Source organism: Euprymna scolopes, chromosome 10 (assembly GCF_053919585.1).
Source record: "Euprymna scolopes isolate OS-2025 chromosome 10, ASM5391958v1, whole genome shotgun sequence".
Taxonomy (NCBI): domain Eukaryota; kingdom Metazoa; phylum Mollusca; class Cephalopoda; order Sepiida; family Sepiolidae; genus Euprymna; species Euprymna scolopes.
In genome coordinates, this window is record NC_136491.1 from 100,597,752 (window position 1) to 100,619,619 (window position 21,868).

General features: G+C 31.5%; 1 protein-coding gene across 9 annotated transcripts in view; it reads right to left on the reverse strand.

Moving 5' to 3' along the window:
• The window catches only part of LOC145286169 (rab GTPase-activating protein 1-like), a 261,723-nt gene that overhangs the window by 68,396 nt on the left and 171,459 nt on the right, over window positions 1-21,868 (reverse strand). For 5 of the 9 annotated variants that reach the window (XM_080134953.1, XM_080134949.1, XM_080134952.1 and 2 more), the window contains 6 exons: window positions 19,732-19,936; window positions 17,640-17,823; window positions 12,987-13,246; window positions 8,397-8,463; window positions 7,452-7,554; window positions 2,497-2,663 (listed from right to left, as the gene is read on the reverse strand). In XM_080134953.1, the coding sequence (XP_079991079.1) occupies window positions 2,497-2,663; window positions 7,452-7,554; window positions 8,397-8,463; window positions 12,987-13,246; window positions 17,640-17,823; window positions 19,732-19,936 (986 nt within the window). Of the gene's footprint in view, window positions 1-113; window positions 138-2,496; window positions 2,664-7,451; window positions 7,555-8,396; window positions 8,464-12,986; window positions 13,247-17,639; window positions 17,824-19,731; window positions 19,937-21,868 lie in introns of all 9 variants that reach the window. The other 4 variants (XM_080134951.1, XM_080134947.1, XM_080134950.1 and 1 more) reach the window with 1 other exon arrangement.

Here is a 21,868-nt window from a genome sequence, read left to right on the forward strand (position 1 = left end):
TAAAACTTTTGAGAAACAAAAAATAAGAATAGAGTCAAATATCGCCATCAACATCAGTTACAACATGAATGAGAAAGTAGTGCAAAGGAATAAACATCATTAGCTGGACTTACCTCCTCACATGTCCACTCTGGATCCTAGCATAAGAATAAGAGAAAGAGAATGAATGTTGCCTTACCAAGAAAAAGGGGATGCACAACTGCACAGTTAATTTTTTTTCATCTTTTTTTTTTTTTTTTTTAATTCTTGTCCAGAATTCACCCTGTATTAAAAAAAAAAAATGATCTGTATGATGTACATACCCATAATGAAACAAATATCATATGCCAAAAGTCATAAATTGATAAAGTAGTTTTACTTTTATAAAGAATGGGAATTTGTAGACATTAGAACATAAATTGAGTAACTAGAAATTATTGTTGAGTTATCTTCATTTGTTTCTTGACATTTTTTTCAAAATAGTTGGCAAAACAGTCACTCATCAGGTATTCATAAAATTTGATTTTCTTATACAAGAATATAACTACTTGATCAATGTACATGATTTTTGGAACATTTTTATTTCATCATGAGTATGTACATCATACAGATTTTTCTTTATTTTTGTTTTTTCAATATGGGGGAATTCTAGACAAAACCCTTATATATATTTCAATTTTTACTATTGTTCATCCCAAACAAGGCATATTGCCTCTGAAGTATAGCGATTATTATGTTGAAGGATCAGATTTATAAATGAGATGGAAAGTTGAGCATCCAGATGTTCACATTAAATTTCTGCATGTTGATCCAGTCAGGGAAATAGGATGCAGAAATGGAAATTCAAAAAGCAAGCGGTCCGAGGAAAGAAGTTATCCGAGTCGAAAATCTTTTGGCATCTAGGGACATTTGCAGTTAAGGGGTGGGATTTTGCTGCTAGTCTGATGGGTTGAACATATTTTATTTAGGAGGTACAAGCGCGATTAGTAGAAGTACTGATAAAACAAGAACTCTGTTCAAGATGGAGAGCCTAGAGATCAGATGTGGCAACAATGCTCCATTGAAAGCATTAATGGATTGGAGTCTATATATTTTGTTTAAAATAATTTGAGTGTGGCTAAAAAAAGTCTTAAACTACTTCCCCTTATTATTGCTTTTCTGAGAAATAAGTCAGATCTTGGGTGTTTCTAGAAATGTTTCCACAGCCTTATTCTTTGTTTAGATTAATCAAGTTATTTGGTGGTGGTGGGGGGGCAAACATTTATTCCGAGTCAACTAAAAAATACAAAATAAACCAAAAATAATTATATTAATAAAACTAGCAAAAATATGCTACTCCTAGTGAAATACTTTCCCTAGATTCTAAAAACGCTTCCACATTAATCAATATGAGAGATCTTTTTTATATTATCTTACATATAGTTATTTTTCTACTCTTTCATTCTTCTTGGAATCTTTGCCAATTCTGATATGACACATAATTACATAATCTTATTTTTACCTAAAATGCATTTTTTTTTAAATTGAAATTCCATCATACTCTACAAGCACCATTTTTTTTTATTTATTTAGTTTGTTCCCAATTTTTAAGAGATCCGCTGCCAAATTTCTCTTTAGACATAAAACCACAATTACCTGTTCTTTTTATTTGTTTTGCAACAGATTATGAGATTTGCATGAACAACCTAGTTTAAGTTGTGGTGTCTAATATGAAAGACACCCAATCCGGCTCATTTCATGTTTTTTTTTCTTCTATTTCTATTGGGAAAAAATAGTTCTACTTGATAAAGTTTATATGAATCAAAAAATATTATGTATAATCAACTTTTACAGACTTTATTGCTCATTTATTGGAATAGTGTTTCTTTCATCAAAAAACGTGCTGAAATAGTGAATGCACTTTGACCCTGTCCTTCTCTAAAGACTCATGGTTTAAAATCTTAAGGAATGGGGAGACTGTTACATTTTCCAGAAAAGTTTTTTTTTTTTTTTTTTTTTTATCTACCCCCCCCCCCTTTTTTTTTTTTTTAGGAAAGTAGAAAATGGGCCTTGGGTTGACTTTTGGCAGCCTTATAACTTTTCTCTTATTTTGTCTCTTTGTCTTCACATTCCATGAGCAATGTTTCTGAAAGAGGGGAAAACTGCTGTTCTCTTACTTATTGTTGGCTAATTTTTGACATTGAAGTGGTATTCTTTTTTTTTAGTTCTCTATATCAAATAGCTTCATGCCTTGTCTGGAGCTATTTTCATTTATTAAGAAAAAAAGCAATTATTAACCTTTTGCCTACATTTCAAAAACAGTTTGCTAAGTAATATTTCAATCAAAGATTAAAGTTTATATCTTACAAGCTAGAATAATATTAAAGAAACAAATCTATATAAATCAATAAGTATATGCAAGGGAGAGAGGAAGGTAGATTTAATGATGGTGATAAGAAATACAGATAAAAAAAATAGTGTGAAAGAACAGTGTTCAAGTAAATTCTAAGGATTTCTTTTTTCTGGCATGAAAATTACCTGTTTCAACTTGAGATGAAATTGCTCAATCTGAGGTTTCTTAGTGAAATACCAAAACCGTTCACATTGAGGAAAAATTTTTGCTTTTGTTTCAATAGCAAATCGAACGGGTTCTTGGATGCCACAAATGACCAAATCAACAGCAATAGTAAGGAATACTCGGGTATCTGAAAAATGGAGGAAAACAATTTCTTGAGATTCATTTTTTTTTTTTTTTTTAATATTTGATAAGAAAAATTGTTATATTTTGTCTCATCAATCAGGTTTATTGTAGATTTTATGAATGATGAGGCTAAGAAAAGAGAAAGAAAGCATAACATTTCTTTTACTTAACCGAGGCTTAAACAGCAAAGCAAATATTTGTTTACGTGTCTACATTTAGCTATCAATTCTTGTTCTTATTTATTTTACTTGTGTTCACCCAAATAAGGTAAATTGCCACTGACACATAAGGAGCTAGTGTGATAGGGGCTAGATTTCTAGAGGAAAAGTTGGGTAAGGAGTTTGATAAGATATTAATTCATCTTACATTTAAATTTCTGCATGTTGGTATGTTCAGGAAACAAGGAAAAGGGGGAATTCCACAGATAAGTGATTCAAGAAGCTCAGAGTAAAAAATCTCACAGCATTGAGCAGCCTCTAAAATGAAGGGGCAGGATTTTGCTGCTAACTGGACGAGTCTGGGGTATTTTCATTAAAGAAGTCTAAATGCAATAAGTTTATCAAGTATTTATATATCTGCACTAGCTTTGCTCTGACCCTATGTACTGTTCATAACTTGTCTTACGTGTGAATACACTTTATGTACGATTTCAAAAGTTTAGATCAAAATTTGGCTGAGTAATTTTGTAGAGACCGCAGAGGTCAATATTTTTTTAAAACTTTGACCCTAATTTTGACCCTTAACATTTATTTTTTGGGGCTCAAATCAAGTTATTAAGTTTGATCCACGTCCAAGTAATCTACATTTAAATTTTCAAGTGTTTAGACCCAAAATTAGCAGAGGAGTTGGGTAGAGTTTTCAAAGATTGAATTGTTGAACTTTGACCTCTTGACAACCAAATTTCTGTTCGAAAACCAATTAAAAAGGTTTTCCCAAATCTCAATATGCTTTACGTCAAATCTCGAATCTGTAGACCAAAAATTGACAGAGTTATTTGGTATAAAAATGTAGACAGACATACATACAGACATTTTCACTTTTATAGATATATCTATCTTCTATACTCCTATAAATTCGTTTTTCTTTTGTGTGTATTGATATTCATATTAAAAACCTTTTCTATTTATTTAAAAAGAAAATACAATTTTCTTATATATGGGTTGTGGAATTGCATTCACTAGCAAAAGATCTAGCTAATTTGCATATTCTTATAATCATTCATTTTAATTAATTCCCTATTAGTTGCTTCGGTTTTCTAATGGGATAATCATCTTTAGTTAACTACTAGCTAAGCCACCTGCCATTCCTCGGGATCGTATAAGACAATGAGAAAAATTTTGAACATGCCTGTTATTCTTAGAATAGAGTATGTTTTATGTCTATGTATCATTTGGTATCTTGAGCAAAAGAATATTTTACCTACCTTAGGACGGGTATTACACAACGTACGTATGGAATAATTGTATCTTCCCCAGAACAGGAAATTTACAGCACGTATGTGGGAAAAAGTTTTCTTACCTAGGGCATGGAATGTACAACACATATTTAAAATTATTTACATAATTTTCTGTTGTACTAAATTTTCGGTATGTCACAGGTAAGTGTGTTTGTTTTTACATCAGAGTGCTTTAGTGAAGAAGCATCGGATTTTTTATATAAATGTTATACTACTCGAATATATTACATGATTTTCGATTTTGATAACTTATGTATGTCAGAGATAAGAATTTCTTTGTTTTTCATATGGGTACTTACTTTACTGTACAAGTACCTTATTTCCTGGCTAGGATACTGTAGAAGTACCTTTTTTTTCTAAGTAAAAATGAAAGAACTCAATACTTTAAGTAATTTTCTGTTGTGCTAAATTTTCTGTGCGTCTAGAGTAAGAATTTGTTTTGCATCTGGGTGCTATAGTGAAGAAGCACCTTATTTCTCATGTAAAAGTCATGCTATTTGTATATATAACGTGATTTCCGGTTTTAATAACTTTTATGCACGTCACGGGTATGAGTGTCTTTGTTTTTTCATATGAGTACTATACTGCACAAGTACCTTATTTCTTGGGTAGGATAATGTACAAGTACCTTATTTCTAATATATAGATGAAACTACTCGATTTTATATAGTTTTCTGTTCTGCAAACTTTTCCGTATGTCATAGATCACAGTTTGGTTTATATTAGAGTGCTATATTAAAGAAGCACCTTATTTCTTATATAAATGTCATACTACTCGAATATATTACATAATTTTCGGTTTGGATTACTTTTATGTACGTCACAGGTAAGATTTCCTTTGTTTTTCATATGGGTACTATACTGTACAAGTACCTTATTTCTCAGGTAGGATACTGTACAAATACCATTTTTCTAATTTAAAAATGAAAGAACTGTACACGTTTATGTAATTTTCTGTTGTGCTAAATATTCTGTACGCTAGGGGTAAGAATTTGTTTGTTTTTTATCTGAGTGCTATAGTGAACAAGCATCTTATTTCTCATATGTAAGTCATACTACTCGAATATTAAACGTGATTTTCGGTTTTAATAACTTTCATGTATGTCACAGATCATATTCACTTTGTTTTTTCATACAAGTACTACACTAAACAAATGCTTTATTACTTTGATAGAATTTCTTGTACACATAAACACATAAAAAGGTAAGTGATCATTGTATGTGATTTTTGGAATATGACATCTATACAAATATACAAACATGTATAATACATTAAATTTATAATGATCAGTTAATTAGTATGGGAGTGAATCCAATACATTCAAATATACAATCATATATGCATACTAATCATTCATAATGATCGGTTAATTAGTTTAAGAGTGAAACCAATGCATAAAAATATATAAACATATGCACATAATTAAAATTCATAATGATTGGCTAATTAGTTTAAGAATGGATCCAACACATACAAAACTATAATCATATAAACATATTTAAAATTCATAATGATCCGTCAATTAATTGAAGAGTGAATCCAAGGCATAAAAATATATAAACGTATACACATAATTAAAATTCATAATGATCGGTTAATTAGTTTAAAAATGAATCCAATACAAATGCCATTACTTGATCTATTTACGTGATTTTTGGAATTTAACAAATAAGCTGATATATCATATATATTTTGAATATGACATATTCTTTATGTAAATTAAAAGCATTCTTCTGTATTTTTTTAATAAAAGTGTTCTTCTGTATTTATTGCATAACATTTAAAAATCAAGAATGTCGGAATGTGTAAAAGAAAAAAATGGGGGAAATGGAGATCGAAACCACAACACTTGTGTTGGTAATCGGTCACGCTATCCATTGCACCAAAGGGGCAACCACTTTAAGAACGTTGTGAAATATATTTCTCTTTTACTCGATCTACGCATGCACAGAATGGCGCCATTGTGCTACACTCGTTAAGATGTCATTGCTTTCAAGTTTGAACCCTTTTTTTAAACCCTTAGCAATTATTTTAATTAAACACCTAATAAAATTCTGCACCAAAAATGCAATCTTTTGAGCTATTGTACGCCGTCCAACGATCATCTGTCTAGGAGGAGATACAATTTGAAAAATGGAGACACACACACATAGTGAGATTTATATATTAGATTTAGTTATAAATTCTTGTTTTATTTAATATCCAGAATAATCATATGCTTATTGTTCAGACCTCTTAGAATTTGCAATTCTTGCTTACCTCCACAATAAAAAAATCTATATCAAAAACACTTACAAAGCTTTAAAATATCCTTAATATTTCACCCATAACACTAAATACAAAGCCTTTAATATCTACAACAACAGCAACAAACATTTTGCCCTCATAAAACAACCAGCACAAATAATAGCAACATAACTGATAAAAATAAATTGTACATCGTTCTCTAATAATCCCATATCTTTTTCCTTAAAAAACTTTTCTAAAACAATTAAAGATTTATTCAACACCAGAATATATCCCCACCTACTCCCTAAGGACACATTCTATAGTTGACATTTACAAAATAATATGTGCCTCAAGTATTTTGTTTTCTATTGGCGAAACCACCAGATAAATATAAAATCACTCATTTACAAACAAATAAGACCTCAATTACAACAATCCCACTAATGCACAGAAACACTTTTACCCACAATTTTCACCCTCCTCAAGACTGAATTGTCTTCCAAGTCGCAAATGTATCAAAAATGTTGTAATCCTTCTCTCATCACCGTTTAACGTGAATCTCAGACTCAAAACTTATTCCTTAACAAAATATCCACCAAAAACATCACTCAAATAATGCAATAAATCTAGTTAATGCATAATAAACTATTTCTGATTAAAGTACTTCATTTTTACTGCATTTTATTCAGGTCTCCATTTGTTTTTTTTTTTCTTTTTTTCCCCCCATTTTAACATTTTTATAGCATGCACTGATTTTTTTTTCCAAATAGTTACCCACATGGTAAAAACATCTTATTATAAGCTTTTTTTTTTTTTGCCGTTTTTCAATAAATTCTGAAATCTTTACTTTTTCTGAAGACATTTGTTAATCTGAATGAAACTGGTAAATCTCTTATTTGTGATGATTCCTTCCTGTATTTGTTTTTACTTGTTTTATTTTCATATATATATTTTTCACACACACACACACACACACACACACAAGAGAGAAATAATGTTTAACATTCATCACATGATTAAATCATCAGAAAGGTATATTCATAAAATCATTTCTTGAGATAGTTTTATTAAATCAAAATATAAATAGCGATACTCAAAAGATTTACCTTTCTCTGTTTCAGAATTGAGCACAGTGAAACTGGCCTCTGTGGGATCCCAGTGTCCAGAAATGACATAACTTTTTCCATCACTACTTGAGCCCATGGAATCCTAAAAATCAAAAATTAAATGGATTAGGATGAAAAAAGAATTTCTCTCAGCAGGATTATTCCAAAGCAAATGTTTTGGATGCAATAAAGCATCATTTAGTTGGTGGCAATAAGTTTTGCTGATTACATCTTGAAGGAATTTTTTTTAAACAGTAAGCCAATGTTTAAAGTGGATACTTCATCACCATATTTGGTTTAACAACTGACTTCCAAAGTAATATATATCTGATCAGGTCTTTATCTTTCTTGCTTTCAAATCAATCTTTATCACTTCCTCCTATATCTTCCTTGGCCTTCTATTGTGAACTGAACCTGCTATCTCAGCTAAGAAAACAAATTTTATCAGTAAGCAAAATGGACTGTCTTGTATCACCATCTTAAGATAACCGAGGTAAATAACTCAACAATAATTAAAACGTACAAGATCAGCCTTGTAATGGCTATAATTTCCATCAATCAGTTAACATTGTTTCAAAATGATTTTCTTTATAAAACTAATTTACATGATTTTTGGAATATGATCTTTTCGTTCCATCAAGGGCACATATATCAAAGATTTTTCTGTTATTTTTGTTTTAAATGAGGAATTCTGGACAACCACCAAAATAGTTTTAGTTGTCACCATTTTTCCCATACGTGAGCAGAGCTATTGGTGAAGACTACAGCATTAATCTTGCATCATAAAGTAAAGATTAACAAACACCTACTGCTCTCATCAGGCTATACAACATCATTATAGAAAAATTGAATGAACAAAGCATTACTTCGAGATTGACCATTACTAACAATTTTTTTTTTAAAGAATTGAATAGAAACATTTACAACATAAAAAGAAGAACTCACCATTTCTATGAGTTGCATATCACCATGTTTCACGTTTCTACCAGGAGACAGCAACAAACCAAAACATCTACAAGATAAAAGAAAGCATAGAATTAATTCAACAAGAATTAATTAAAAAAAAAAAAATTCTTGTCCTGAATTCCCTCTATATTTGAAAAAAAGAAAAAAAATCTGTATGATGTACACACCCATGGCAAAATGAAAATATATTTAAAAAAATTATGTAAATTGGTAAAGTAGTTTTATTTTTATAAAGAAAAGTATTTGCAAATGATTAATGTTTTCAAAATATCAAACCAGACAACTGCTCTTTGGTTACTCATAAAATTTGATTTTCTAATTTAAAAATAAACAATCAATTTGAATGAAGCATGGAATAAAGACCCTGGAAGCCAAGAGATTTGAAGGAGATACCAGTTGACTGCCAGCACACATGTCATTTGTAAACATACACTCCATGAGTTTTGTTTTATTCATTAATTTTAAATATTAGGAAAGATTTAAAGAAAAGTGGAGGGAAGATATTTTTTTCATGTAGGGTATGTTTTTTTCCGGGGGGAGGGGTTACAAAACTCTTCAATAAACGAACATAGAGATGTTATCTATCGAGTAATTGCTTCTTTTAAAATGAGTTCATTCTCTACTATTATACAATGACATTTTTTTTTCTTTTAAGCAATTAAGAAAAACATTAAATTTTTTTTTTTTTTTTTTTTTTTTTTTTTTTTAAATGTAGGCTGCATTTTTATTTTTTTCTTGGTTCCCAAGTACTTTTTCCCCCCACTAGAAATTGTCAAAACAGACTGTACCTGTGTAAGGCCACCATTCGCCCATGTATGGAGTACTGTTGTCACATTTGGGCTGGTGCATCTACTACTCGTCTCCCTCCTGGACATGGTTCAAAAGAGAGTCGCCAACCTGATAGGTCCTGAACTGTCATCTAGGCTTCAGCCTCTGTCCCATCGACGAAATGTTGCATCCCTCTGCCCGTTCTACAAGTACTTTAATGGTGAATACTCTGACGAATTACAAGCACTTGTACACCTTCGAGGTAAATACCCCCAACAAATAGCTTAATCCCACCCCCTACTCAGTAGAGATCCCTTGGTGTAAGAAAGCCTTCTACTCCAATAGTTTCTTATCCGGAACTGCTAGACTTTGGAACTCCCTTCTGTGATTCTGCTTCCCCAACTGTACTGACATGCAGAAGTTCAAGTGTAATGTGAACAAACATCTTGCTACTCATCTCCAGTCATAATATCCCTGCAACTCATGTCCCTGATAGTAGCCCCCTACTTACAAAGTGGCACTATGCCTTGTTTGGAGTGAAAATTGAATTTAAAAAAATTTTTATAAATTTTTTTTTTTAAATTTAAGAAAAAATTATTTTATTTACAAGAAAATATGGAAATGTACTTAAAATAAAAAATTCAATTAGCCAATTAAAAAGTTGTTGATGTTTTGAATAGCCAACAATGAACAAGTTGTTTTTGAAAGAAAAGAGATAAAATTGAAAAACAATAGTTTTTATTAGCATTTTTATATAGAAATGTACTGAATTAGAATTGTTTGATTTCTAGTTCATTCTAAAAATGAAAATGTTAAATAACAAAATAATTGAACTTTTTAATTAATGTACACAAAACCAATAGTAAATGAACTAGTTTGGCAATTTCTAGGACTAATTTCATTCAGAGCATTTTTTTTTTAATTAAGTACATTTCCATATAAAAATAATAAAAACTTATTTTTACATATCCAGAAATTGCATAATTCTTTCAATAAGGGATCAATGTGATTTTTTTAAAATTATTTTATTACTTAACGTTATTTCATTTTTAATTTTGTTAATTAACTTATTTTCTACTTATTTAATTTTTAGATTAATTAACTGATTATAATTGTTCAGGTATAGTATTCATGTATTAATGTTTCATTTGTATTCATTTTTGTTATTAAAAAATTTGTGTATTTGTTTTTGTTAAAGTTTATTAACGTGTTTTATTTTCGTAAACTGTTTCGACAATTTCCGGTTAGCATCTCAAATTAATTATTTTTAGTCAATAGTGGTTATCTCCCTCAGATTTATCTGCTTCTAGCACAGTAGAGCCCTAAAATGTTTAAATAAATGTCTATTTTTATAAGAAAATGTCTTTGTCGCTTATTTTATACAAGCGTTTAATTTTAGCAAAACATTCTCTGCCATCAATGACAATGAAAATCCTGCCAGTAATGACTCCTAACAACACCAAGAAGACCAGACTTCAAGACCCCTTAAGCAGACATAGATGACAAATTGATGTAAGGAGCATTTTTATGGTCTATTGTTTAGCTCCTAGGGAACTAAATGCCATGCACAGGACATAACAGCCGCTCCAATAACATCCTCATGACACAAACAAACCCAGTTACACTCCCCGAGAAACAATAGTGTCACACTGGCATATACTAGAATTATTGAAACAAGTACTTGTCTAGCTATCACGCAGAATAAATAACAGTAAACTGGGTGTAAAAAAAGATATCAAACAAGTATAAATATACATAAAACCAAAAATTTGCATTATTACAATCATTCAAACCACTATTCTTATTTTGGTTGTTATTCTCAGCCGATGTAATCCAATCTTGTTCAGACTTGCAATTTTTTATTTTGCATCAGACAACCTATAATAGTATTGTTACCTAATATGAGCCGTACATCAGTGACAATTTATTTAGCTAGTATGGATTTTGACAAGTGTCACATTGAGTGCATTATAACCTAGATCTCTAAAACACAATCATCCCCAGGGTTCAATGAACGATGTGGGATGTAAGATTGAGGCAGGGGGCAGAGGTCAAACACTGTAGATAAAACAGAGAGAAACTTTCAATGAATGCCTCCTTTGTGCAATATTTTCTACATAAAAATATATTTTTATAGCCACTGTTAGAGGAAAGGGTGACGACTAAAAAAGTGGATAAAAGACCCACATATACATACATGCAAGAGAGTATAAAGATTTTGTTGTCAAAAATGTTAGTTTAACGGATTCAAATGACTTGAATAATTCAACTCATCAATCTTGATCTAAAAAAAAAAAAAAAAAAGTTTTTTTTAATTGAAAGGATCTTTTTAATTGACATTCTATTGCTATGTATCAGGTCACAAAAGATAAAACGTTGATAATGATTATTCCAGGGATTTTTTTTTCTTAAAAATTCTACAAAACCCTTTAATATTAGGTTGATAAGAATGTTATTTTTGACAGACTTAAGATGTGCATGAATTAGTATAAAAACTGACTTTGTGGTCCTTGTCCAGAATTCCCGCTAGATTAAAAACAAAACTAAAAGAAACATCTATTTATGTAGCCATGATAAAATTAAAATATATTCTAAACGTCACCAATTGATCAAGTAGAATTATTTTTAAATGATAAAATCAAATTTTATGAGTATTGGCAGAGTGACTGTCTCACCTGCCGTTTTAAATAAACAAGGGAGATAACAATAACTCAAAATATGCGAGATTTATATTGTAACTAGCGGGGGGTACCTGGCGTTGCCCAAGGGTTGGGAAGGGGGGGGAGATCAAAACAACTGTTTAATAAAATTAAAAAAAAAAAAAAAAACTTGGCCGGGTGTTTTGAGGTGTAAAAGAAAAAAAAAAGTTTTAGTAGAAAGGTATGCTTGAACCCCCGAACCTTTGATGCGAAGGTGGAAAGGAAATGGAAAAAAAAAAACCTACGACCTAACCATCTCGACCACGGAAATAGATGAATTGATAAGTGTGTTAAGTTGACGTTTATAAAGCAAAATTAACAGGTGTGAGAACGTTAAGCCGTGTGATGTTTGACCTAGTTTTGCGCTGGAAGTCAGTTTCTGTTTTCCCCGCTACACGGCGATCAAAAAATCTCGAAAATAGCTTGTAAAAGTCGGGTAAATTAAAGATAGCTGCGACCCCACTTACTTAGTCATAGATATTATTATTTAGACAGCATATAAAAAGTTTTAAGGAGCGAGCCAACCGAGAATCACGGCGAAAAAAGCCTTTTGTAGACATACACACATTTTCGCTTTTATATATAGAGAGGATTACAAATTCCCATTAATCGCTTAAAAATGGTTTTCTTTATAAAAATAAAACTACTTGATCAATTTACATGAATTTTGGAATATGATATTTTTGTTTCATCATGGACACATATCATACATATTTTTTTATTTTTGTTTTTTCATATAGGAGGATTTCTAGACAAGAACCAACTTTGTTAATCTACATACAATCACCACCAATTACTACGCCTAATAGCATTCTATCTGCCAGCATCCTCTATCGTTACAAAGCCACTCTTCAACCATGCATGGAATATTATTGTGACATCTGGGCTAGTGTACTAAGCACTAGTCTCTTCCTCTAAAACAAGGTTAAAAAAGTCTAATAGGTCCCACACGATCTAAGAGGCTCAAGCCTCCATCTCATCATTGTAGCATTGCATGTGTGTTTAAAACATATTTTACAAAATCAGATCTTAGATTTCTATTAAAAAGTAAAAAAAAAGAAAAAGATTAAGCATATTTTCATTAAAAAAATAAATCCGTTACCTTTCAATTTTCAATTCCAGTTGACTATTTTGTTGTACTGTGATAATGATTTTCTTATCGACGTTGCATCGCAGCTTGAAGCAACTCTTATCTCTGGGAACAGTGGAGAAATTACCTCGTCCATCATCTTCTTTAAATTCCAAGCCAACACTAAAGATGAATTTTCGTTCAGATTCTGTCAGACTGCTGATGGATTCACTGCGGGGTTGCTTAGGAACACGGCGGAATGTGGTTGCAAAACAGTACAACACCTTGGCCACCTACAGTAGTAAAATAAAAAATTATGTTAATTCAAATAACATAACATACACAACTAATTTCTTCAGTAGAATGTTTATACATAATCAAGGAATTGAGTGGTTAATAATTTCTTCCACATCAATCTGTTAGAAATTACAAGTGACAAGAGATGTCTGGTGGGTTTTGCATTAACTAGGAGCACATGGTTAGTTAAAGTTGCAAACAACAAAGATAAAAATATATAGAAAACCTGAAAATTGTGTCAGAATTAGCAGCGCATTCAATGACAGCTTTAATATTAAAGTGTTGGGGCTACATCCGAGATCTGTACAGAGTCTTGTTTTTCATTTGTGTCTTAGATGGGGGTTATCTGGGAGGTTTCATACAGGTTGTCCAGATGAGATAATTTATGCCAAGATAGACTTCCTCACCTCCAATAGAGGTAAAAAGGAAAGGTGATTGGAAGTAAAATGAATTAAAAAAAAGTCATGACCTTGGAGAATGTGGAGGAAATAATTCTCAAAAAGGAAAATCAATCAGAAGTATAAAACAGCTTGTTTGATAGTTTCCACAGTCAGCTGGGAGTGGATGAGAAGGTGAGTCATTTCCACTTACCAGTCAGCCTAAGATGGAAGACCAGACATAGGATTTCCAATCATAAGTTAATATATCTAGGAGTCAGAGTTGTTGGAGGTCATTTGCAGTTCATAAAGGTACTCAAGAGAGTTTGGCTTTGGGTGGATGAGGGTGGACTTAAATGAGGTGAGGGAGATTGTAGATTGGCTCAGATTTCAGATGAGTTGACTCCCACTGAACAACTGATGTCTTAACATCTCAGATCTTAGCTGATATACTGGAACTTAACCAAGTTCTAATGATTGGGGTCCTTTTTTGCAATGGTATCACACACAGAGCACAACTGACTTATACATGATGTATACAAGGTTGTATTGTTTTGTATACTTGCAAATGAGTACTTGTGCCCTCAGCAATCGTCATCAGGATATATGACATAAGACTAAGATAAAAACTAACAGAAAACCATGGCACACAAGCGTTGAGGTTCAATGATTATCAAAGGGACTGGAACATTGGTTTACAGTGAAACAATGGAAGGTCTACTTGTTAAGTTAAAGAGTTGGACAAAAGCTATGGAAAGTAAAGGTCCAAGATTGAATGTTATCACAACCAAAGTGTTGATCAGTGGTTTTTAGTCTCTGAATATTGCCTCTGATCACTTTAAGAACACCGCTCAATATGCACCAAGCTGGATTTGGCCAAAAGCGAAAAGACTTCAGCATGAACAGATGTTATAATTTCTCCTTGTTTATCTGTCTTTTTTTTTTTTTTTTTTTTTTTTTTTAATATCCTGCCCGGTGGCAAAAACTGCTTGGCAGTACCACCTTGAGCTACCACCCCGTTATGACCCTGGTTGGCAGCTAATGAGGGCAAAATATCGCACATACTTTCACATGTTACGTAGTGTTATTATTACAATGATGAATGTATGTTCTTTAGTTTCCATGTTAAGAAGGATAAGAGTTAAGAGTGTTCATGGAAGTAAGAGATCTTTGAGGTTCATGTGTGTGATCATGTTGTGAGATATGGAGACATTAACAGGTGTATATAAAGAGAGAGAGAGTTTATAATTGAGAGAGAGTACATATAATTACACTTTGAGAGGGGATTTGATATCTAGATAGATAGACTGATAGATTGGCATTTATACCGATAGATTGAGAGGTTGACATTTATGCTTTTGACAGTTCTGTTTGAACGGGAGTGTTTATATAACATAAATAGACACATATACTTTCTAACATTTTTTAGATGATGAATTTCAAATGTTTTTTTACACATAAATAGACAATACCTTTTTCATGTAATGATGGACACAGGAGACGGCAGTTATAAAAAAACATGATGATCATTTATTCCTTCCAATTGACCAGTCAATGGCTTTGCATTCAGGAATTCAAAGTTTCTTTCTTTACGTCTTTTTTCTGTTTAAAACCCTCTCGCTTCCAGAGTTCAAGGTTCGAACTGAACCTTCTCTTCCCTGGTCAGACTCTCGTCTGATTCTCTGCCTCCCTTCTTCTGACTTCTCTTAACTAACTCTCACTTCCTATATTGAGAAATCCATGCATGTCCGGCCAACGTGACCACAATTCACGTGCCATCAACATGCGCGACCTGCACGTTTCCGAACATTCTGATTTCCCATTTTTCCTTTGTTGTTTTCACAAAGGAATTCAACCTACATATCTAATTCATTTAACCCATATTTTATTATCCACATTCTTTCTAACAATGAATAGTTTATTATTTATTTTATCAGAATCAACAATTTACTGGACATTCCATTTAAAACCTATTGTTCTTTAAAACTTATCTCCAGGGTTCGATTCCCGTTTTCTCTCATTTTATTTTCATTTACTAATTCTCTTTATTTTTACTTACATGAAAAAGGGGATAAGCCTTTTTCATGTAAGACACATGTTGTATGATAAAATTGAAAAACCCATATGAAGAGGTAATTTCTCCTGCTAAGTCTTATAAGCATTAGGTACACATGAAATGCAGTAGAATTGCAGATAGAGTGAGATGATGATTTTCAGTTTGTGTTTAAGACAATGAAGATGGATGAAAACTCAACTGTGTTCAAAGTATATTTGGATGGCAAAGCTATTGAGATTGTTCAGAAGTTTTGTTACCTTAGCAATATCATTGGAGCACAAGCTGGTGTAGGTGCTAGTGTGATTACAAGAGTTAAGGGTGGATGGATTGATTTCAAGGAATTTCTGTTATTAATCAGGAGAATATTATCACTATTGACCAAAGTAGGAGTTCATTAGATGTGTGTAAGCAAAGTTATGATGCATAGAATTGAAACCTGGTTAGTAAAAGTTGAGTATATGTGTTGCATGAAGAGAAATATGAAAATAAAGACAGGGATGTATCTTATGGCTTCAGAGGAAAATTAAATCTGGGCAATAAAGATTAAATGTGGGCAGAATAGAAGAGTTCACTGGTTCGATCACATTGATAGAATGAATGAGAATGTTTGTGTTAGTAGACACAGAACAGTTTAGGGAACAAGGTCAAGGAAAACATGAGAGCAAATAATAAAGATGGCATTAGGAGAAAAAAGGACAAATAAAAGATCTGGCCAGAGATAGGTTACTTTAAATGTCAGTTTTTAAAAAGCTGCCCAACACATGCTATGTAAAACAAAAAGTTAAAAACAAATATAATTATGATGGACTTTTAGAAGTATTCAAAATACAGAAATTGTAGTAACAATTTCTGTATTCTGAATAGCTCTATAAATATATCCATATAATTATTGAACACCTTGATATCATAATTCTATAATGTTGATAAAAACAAACAGGACAACAACATTAGAGGTTAATGTACTTTATTTGAAGCACTGTCTTGTATGTATATAAAAATAATTTATAGAAAGTAAAACAATGCAGAGGTGTAATGGATCAACACAAACAAAAACAATTTAAGACATGACAGTGGAATAAGCTATGCAGATTTACATTTTATTAATACAATATACACGTGCATTTTTTAAACACTTAATATTGCAGTGTGCTCTTACTTGCATCAGTGCCGTCTGGTGGAAGTTTCGTATCGTACGATATTTCGGAGAACTTTCAGTCTTCAGATTTGTGTTCGACTTTAGTTCAACTGTGTATATCAGGGTTGTTTTAAGCATAAGCAGGTTTGCATAAATTAAAATGGACCTGGAATTAATTATTTTTATTTTGCTTTAAAATCTATTTTTATTCTTTAAACCTAATAAATGTAAAGTCAGTGTTAATATACTATTTTATTTTATTGTGTATTTATAACTTAGTCTGCATTTTATTTAGTCGCAGTGTCCCAATTGTGTGGTTTAAATTTAACTATTTAAAGAATATTTACATATAAGATAATATATTCTAGGTTTTAAGACTTATTAACATTTTAAACGTTTGCATTTATTTTATGGTATTAACATTTTTTTTAAACGATTTAATCTTCTATTAGGATTTATTTTTGTACAAAATAGCATTATAATTAACAGATATTTTGATCCTTATTAATTCAGAAATGAATGAAGATTTTGGTTAATAACATTTTTGTTACATGAATCCTAAAATAATCATAAGTAGCATAGTTATACTCACAAATCACCATTGAGAATTAATTAAAAATGAAAATGAAGATAAAGCAAATGAAGATAAAAATGAAGATAAAAATTAAGATGAAGATAAATATAAAGAAGATAAAGAAAATAAAGATAAAGAAGATGAAGAAGATAAAGAAAATGAACATATATAAAAAGACAGAAAAAAATTAAAATTTGTTATAAATAATTTGAAGCAGCAATATATCTTTTTCCTTTGTTTTACTTACTGCTTCTGGTAAGTCACATCTGAATACGTGACACTGAAAGATGGTGGTTTCTGCAGTATCCCCATGACTACAGGTGAATGCAAAACAACGCCTTTCATTACTGTCAGTGGGACCCCGAGCACAGAAGAGGATTCTGTGTATTCGGTAACTGGCAATGTCAGAGTTAGTAGCTGGATCAAGCAGTCTACAAGAAAATAAACAAAATGCATAATGGATGAATTTAAAAAAAAATTTTTTTTTTAATCCAAACAAAACAAAGGGCTTTTAAAATGATAAAATATCCAAAACTTTGTAATCTTAAAAATGAGATTATTTCAGATTAGACAAAACTGAAAATCACATCCTATAGTATTACTGGACGAATACTTAACATAATTAAATCCTTCTTAAGAGAAAAATCCAGGTTGTCCTCGATGGTCATACGTCAAAACAATGATATAAACGTGGGTGTACCTCAGGGGTCAATCCTGGGACCTTTATTATTCCTGATATTCATAAATGATCTCCCTGATAAAATTGTTGCAGAGATGAGTATATTTGCTGACATCACGCTCTATAACAGACATGAGGAGAAAATGAATGAACATGTATTTAAGATAATGGCAGAAACACAAGAGGAAAACCTCCAGTCTGTAGTGGAATGGGAGACAAAAATGGATGGTAACATTCAATGCTGCTAAGACTAAGCTTCTTTCTTTTAAGAACTACAAGAAACCTGCTCAATCAATAATAACCATGTTTAATGATACATTACTTGAAAATACTTCGTTCAGACTCCATGTTTAGTGTGGTTAAATAATCAATTGTTAACTATTCTACACTTTCCCCCAAAATGGGTTAACTATTCTGCACTTTCCCCCAAAATGGGTTGTTAACTATTCTGCTCTTTCAACTAAAAAATTTCCTCGGTTAAATTCGACATACTGCTGTCAAAGCTCGCTACTCCAAATTCAACACACTGTCAAAGCACCTCTAAATTCAGCTCGGTTTGTCAGTTAGAAAAACAGGCTTTTTATTCAAATCAGCAGCATCTCATATGCATATGAGGTGACGAGAAATCTTATTACTTCACAAGATTACCAACATAGAATTAGAAGCAGTAGTCGTTTTTATTTTATTCTTTTTTGTCTGCCACCAGGTACTACATGCTGCACAAAAATCAAACTTTTATACCAGTTTTTAAAGCATTTAATGACATTCAGACCTCAAAATTGTGACTTGTTTTAATTTCTTTGCAAATATACTTTATCTTGCCTGAAATACATTTTAGAGAGAAGCCATCTTTTCATAAGTGGCAAATGTAATTTAAAATAGCTGCCATCTTTGTTATTAGCAGCAAATAATTCTATCAATAGTAAATCAATAGATAGAACAATTTGGTTTCTGCTTTTAAGAATGTTAAAGCAATGCTGTGGAAAAGTGAATTCTATGTATGTTGTGGATTAGTAAGGGTCTGGAAGAAAGATAACTCCATATTCAGTGAATAAAAAATATATTGAAAAAGAATAATAAATATAACAAATAAAGTGAGTGGTCATATGTCAGTCTGACTGCCAAGTGTGCATAACACCAAGAGACATATTCTCCTGGTCGTCATAGCGAGAGTAAGAGTTCATTGTTATTCGGTTTTTTTTTATTGCTAAATGCAGTCAACAAAAAGTTCAACTATTATTTGTCTTCTAACATAGATAAAAAGCATTACTAATTCTGAGCACTTCATGGAAGAACCCAGGACAAATGGAAAAAAAAGAAAAAGAAAAAGAAAAGAAAAAAAATTAAATTTGATATAACTTACAGTAGCAAAAGTATGTATCCAACATTAGAATAGTTAACAAGTTATTAGTTAATAAATAAAACAGTTGATACGTAACACTAGATAAATATTTCACATTACAAAAAATAAATTTTATAATCACTCAAGGAGCAGGTGTAAAAATTAGTATCTTTCTTTGATCTAAGATTACCAATGAATAATATTTGACTTTTTGCTTTAGATTGTAACTCAAATCAAAAATTCCTTTTTATTCATCAGTATAAACAAAAAAATAATCAAATATTGATATTGCATAGTAGTATGCTGCAAATAACTTACCTGACAATACCTTCTGATGTGCTGGGTACAGATAGCACCACTGGAATAGACATCTGAGACTGCTCATTAAGGACTGCCATATTACGGTAGATTTCCACCTCACTGCGTGGTGCATTGACTGTGGCACAGCCAAGGTAGGTAACTCCGTGGAAAATAGTAGCATCGCCATTAGGAGTGACTGGTAAAGAGACAGATCGGCCTCTGTCTGGAAATGGAAAATATTACATAATCAACTTGCTTGGAATGCATTAGATAGTTGGGAGACAGAACACACAAAGGGGATACTGTATTTAAAATACGTTCCAGGATTTAAAAAAAAAAAAAAAAAAAAAAAAAAAAAAAAAGAAATGAGACACTGAAAACAAACTACTCTAATAATGCTTAAGATTTTAAAGGTAATAAAACGACCTCTCTCTCTCTCTCTCTATATATATATATATATATAAAGCTGAATGCCTGTGTGTGTGTGTCTGGTCACGAATAGGCTCCTATATGGTTGACTATTTTAAAAAACTGATTACATATAATGATAGAAGATGTATCGAGACACAGGAATGAATATGTTTGATCTGGCAGAACGGTGGTTCATTAAAATTGTGGGGTCTGCGTTCACACCTGGTCCACAAAGTATGGAAATAAAAAATTAAAAAAAAACAAAAACGTTTACAAGTGTTTTTGATATAGATGTACATAAGAATACTTTGAGTATGTTTAACTTAAATAGGAATTGTATAATAAAATTGTGGGATCTGCGTTCGCGTCTGGCCTCCATAGAATGGAAATAGGCACAAACTTTAATAAAGACTTTTTATATCTATCTGCGTATGTATACTTTAATAATTATGTTTCAGTTTGAAGAAATATGGTATAATAAAATTATGGGGTGTTCGTTCGCACCTGACCTCCATTTATCCATACATAAATATGTCACAAAGTTTAACAAGGTTTTTTAATATAGATCCACAGAATATTGTGATAAGTGTTTCAGTGTAAACAGGTATGGTATAAGAAATTATGGGGTTTATCTATTTTATTTTTACTTTCATCATATTTCGCTTTGGTTTTGATACCCCCAAATTCAACCCAAATTTACAACCCTTCCTTTTCATAACCTATCATACTTTCATAAATCAGAGTCCATTTTCTGTAGGCTGTTTTTGAACCCAGTCAACGACGGGTACTTTTGCTAGTATATATATATATATATATATATATATATATATATATATACATACATACAGAGAGAGAGAGAGAGAGAGAGAGAGAGAGAAGGGGGTCGCTTTATTACTTATATAAATGCATTTTGAAATTTTTGAAATGAGGATTGTTAATTTGTACCATTTAAATTATTTAGACTACCATTCTCATTTTGACTGTTATTCTCATAATATTTTGACCAATGAAACCCCCAACCTTCTTCAGCTGCATTTTGTTGAACTTGTACATTTTCATGTTGCACCAAGGAATTTATATGGAATTCAGAATGGAAGCCTTTATTTGATCCATGGGGTAGATTGTTTTCATTCTGTCATGCATGTAGCAGTTCTAATGAATTCTTATTTTATTTTATATATTGCCTGTCATGAGAACTGAACTTTTAACCTCTTGAAGGTTGCTGCTTAAAACTGATTCTAACTTGACTTCATTTGATGTACCACATGAACACTTGAATACCATGAAAACAAAACTACAAAATATATTTAACCCAATTTTATTAACCGAGTAACTTGTTTGAAAACACATCTTGAAGATATATCCAAGTCCTTATTAATTTGCTAGGTTCATCCATTTTTCTTCTCTTCAGTATAAGATAAGCTCAAAGAATATTTCGGTACGGTTTGATTGAAAAGAAAACCTCCCTATATGTACAAGACAGGTTCAGTAAGTAGTGCCCGTGACCCATTTCCAGTCTGATCTATCTGAAATTTTGCGAAAATCAATATGTGTCAAAAAGTATTTCAAAAGACTGATTATAGAAGATGAAACTAGGGTCTATTACTATGATTCAGAAATTAAAGGCCAGTTAACATACTGGGAGCATTTGAACTCACCACCTCCAAAGTAGGCAAGGTCATGCTCACAATCTTATTATCCTAAGACTGAGTAGTGATAATAAATTTCCTTGCAAAGGGTACCA